Here is a 2875-nt window from a genome sequence, read left to right on the forward strand (position 1 = left end):
GGAGAAGGCTTGAAAGGAAGGGTGGGCATGAGGAAGGCGGGGATGGAGCCAAGGCATGTGTGAAATCATGGGGGCAGAGGGTAGTGAGGGGGTGGGCATCAGGGAAAAAGAGGGCAAAGGAGGTAGGGGCAGTGAGGGAAGAGGGAGGCACCAGGAGGGTGCAGGGGTAAGGGAAGGTGCAGGTTTCAGGGGATTCTGGGGGATGAAGCAGAAGGGCAGACACCTGCAGGGGAGGGACCAGCACCAGAAGAGAGAGGCAGGGCAGGTGTGTAGAGGGAGGTGTTAGGAGAGGGGATGAGGAGGGGGTAAGTTCACATGATCAGTGTGGGGCTACTGAAGGAATGGGCATAGGGGGACCCCTTTTTTCTGTTTTTTCTTCAAAGGGGGCCCCCCCCCCCCGCAATATTGTGCTGCTCTGGGCCCCCCGCAAAACTCGCATCCGCCCCTGTGCCCAGCCACTGATGGCATGGCACCTTGGGCCCTGAAAATCTTTGGCTGGGCCTGCGGTGGAATTTTATAGCCTGTGTGGGAGACCTTAGGGGGGAAAAAGATGAAAAGTTGAGAGCAGGATATGGCAGGGAGGAGGAGGCAGCTGCTGATGGGCTTGGGGGATTTTGGAAGGAGGTAACGACTCGATCCTTAGCTATCTAGTAAGAAGGGCACATCCCCTCCCTCTCGAGGGAGAGCCGCGCGGGGCTGCTGTGCTGGGGCGGGAAAGCCCGGGGGCTCCCCTCACGGTCTGGCAGCCGCGCGGGGGCGGCGTTGTGTTAGCACGACCGACTCGCCGACGTCAGGCGGAAGGGAAGCGGCCGGGCAGGCTTTACATGGCATGCGGCGACTGAGCATGCTCCTGTGTGGGCTGCAGGGGGCTATATAGCGCCGGGGACGGCGCGGCAGCGGCAGCAGCTTCCGACGAAGCTCGCGGCCGCAGCGCTTCCCTTGTCCGCGCTCCGCAGGGAACTGCAGAGGGAGCCTCGGCTGCCAAAGCCGCCGGGTGCGAGCAGAGCGTCGGGGACCCCGACCTGCCTTTGGCTGCGGCTGAGCGAAGTTGAGAGGGGCCGGCATTGAGCGCAGCCCGGCCACTGTCCCTCTCTGCTCCTCGGCTGTCTCTCGGCTCGGCGCCCGCGCCCATCCCCGTGGTTTCTGGCACCGCGCGCTCGCTCAGCGCCGCCTGCTCCTGTTGCCTCTGCCCCGCTGGAAATTCAGCGAAGCCGCAGAAGAAGGGCCGTTCCGGCTAACATGATGGCAGCCAAGCAAGCCGAGCTCATGGGCATCTGCTCCAGCTACCAAGCGGTCATGCCTCATTTCGTGTGCATCGCCGAGGAATTCCCGCAGCCCATCCGCCCCGCCAAGATGCCCAAGGGCAAGCTGAGGAGACCGAGGCAGTCCCGCTTCAAGACCCAGCCGGTGACTTTCGATGAGATCCAGGAGGTGGAGGAGGAAGGGGTTTCCCCCATGGAGGAGGAGAAAGCCAAGAAATCCTTCCTGCAGTCCCTGGAGTGCCTGAGGAGGAGCACCCAGAACCTGAGCCTGCAGAGAGAGAAACTCAGCAGCTGCAAGCTACGGAACAGTTTGGACTCTAGTGACTCTGACTCTGCCCTGTGAAGGGATCACTGGGGCTCAGTGATAACCCATCGCAGCAGCTTTGCAAAGCCAATGGACAGCGAGAAGGGACTGTGCTTCACAGCCAAGCTTGCAGCCGCCAGATAGAGGCCAAGAACTTTATAGAGTCTATATTTTTCAAGGGAGACTATTTGTGGAGATTCTTGCTACCCAGAATTGCTTGCCGAGTAATGGCTTTTGGACACTCTCTTTTGTATTATAGATCAGATCCAGTCAGTATGGCAGAGGGGGAGTTTGGGACCAGGATGAAGAATTTATTTGAGAGGGGGGTGAAGTTCCTTTCTCATTATCCTCATGATAAAGAACCAGTCTGAGTGGGATAGTTTCCAAGAGCAATTTGCAAGTAAGGTCAGGATGTTTTCTAGGAAAGCGTTTTTATGTTTTGTTTCTATTAGATTGTATGAAACTTCTGATTTAAAAATACCCTTTTCTATTTGTTAGAAGAAATCAGAGCTGTTTTGGATGCAGTGAGCTGCTGGACTTTATATTTATTTTTGCATTTAAACCGTTGACTGCATTTAATTTAATGTTTTTACCTAAATGTCTGTTGTTATTTCCATAAAAGAGAAATAAAAGTCAATATATTTGCATAGTGCATTTTCATGAATCTTTATTGGGGGATAACTGTTCCGATTTCTGCTTTCTTAGCCGTTAGTGGCTATATGGGCTTAAAATGTTGAGTGCTAACCCAGAAACAGTAATAATCTTTTCGGGAACAGGAAGGACATTCTCGAAGGGTATTTCAAGTATATGCTGTATAAGAATTTAGCTAGATGACCTAAAAAAACAACAACCCCCTTAACATAAAACAAAAAAATTGATAATTGGTGAGGAAATTTACTGACCCATTTTTTTTAAGTTGCCAAAACTGGAAAAGTCTAACAATTCTTGGAATAATTATTGAATGACTACTCTGTTGTCTGATCAGACTTTTTCTCCCTTTGACAACTAGGTTTCTCGGTACTACAGACATGCTAAATTTTTCTTATATATATATAAAATGAAGTTTCATTTAGTAGACCAAGAAACTGCAGGGCATTCTGGACATGCATATTTCTTTCAAGGTAGGAGAGCGAAAGATTTTGCTGGAGAAAAAGAACATCCAAGAACAAATCTATGGGATTTATTTATTTATTTATTGAGTATGCAGGGTTTCTAGATTTTCCCTCTGTTGCAGGCTCCACAGTATCGGTGCTGAGAGCGTTTACACAAGCTTTGCAAAGGGAAAGGAAACCCCAAGGGGTTTGGAAAT

At 51.4% G+C, this 2875-nt stretch overlaps 1 protein-coding gene across 1 annotated transcript; it reads left to right on the top strand.

Moving 5' to 3' along the window:
- The first annotated feature begins 867 nt into the window (after window positions 1-867).
- On the top strand, window positions 868-2218 carry C4H11orf96 (chromosome 4 C11orf96 homolog). Its single transcript, XM_006124480.2, has one exon. It carries the CDS (start codon window positions 1240-1242, stop codon window positions 1603-1605), a length of 366 nt encoding a protein of 121 aa, XP_006124542.1. The 5' UTR covers window positions 868-1239; the 3' UTR covers window positions 1606-2218.
- Window positions 2219-2875: the final 657 nt, after the last annotated feature.

This window comes from Pelodiscus sinensis, chromosome 4 (assembly GCF_049634645.1).
Source record: "Pelodiscus sinensis isolate JC-2024 chromosome 4, ASM4963464v1, whole genome shotgun sequence".
Classification (NCBI taxonomy): Eukaryota; Metazoa; Chordata; order Testudines; family Trionychidae; genus Pelodiscus; species Pelodiscus sinensis.

What these genes read in the sequence shown, in the direction of transcription:
- C4H11orf96 (XM_006124480.2), top strand. Translation starts at nt 1,240, where the DNA reads ATGATGGCAGCCAAGCAAGCCGAGCTCATGGGCATCTGCTCCAGCTAC.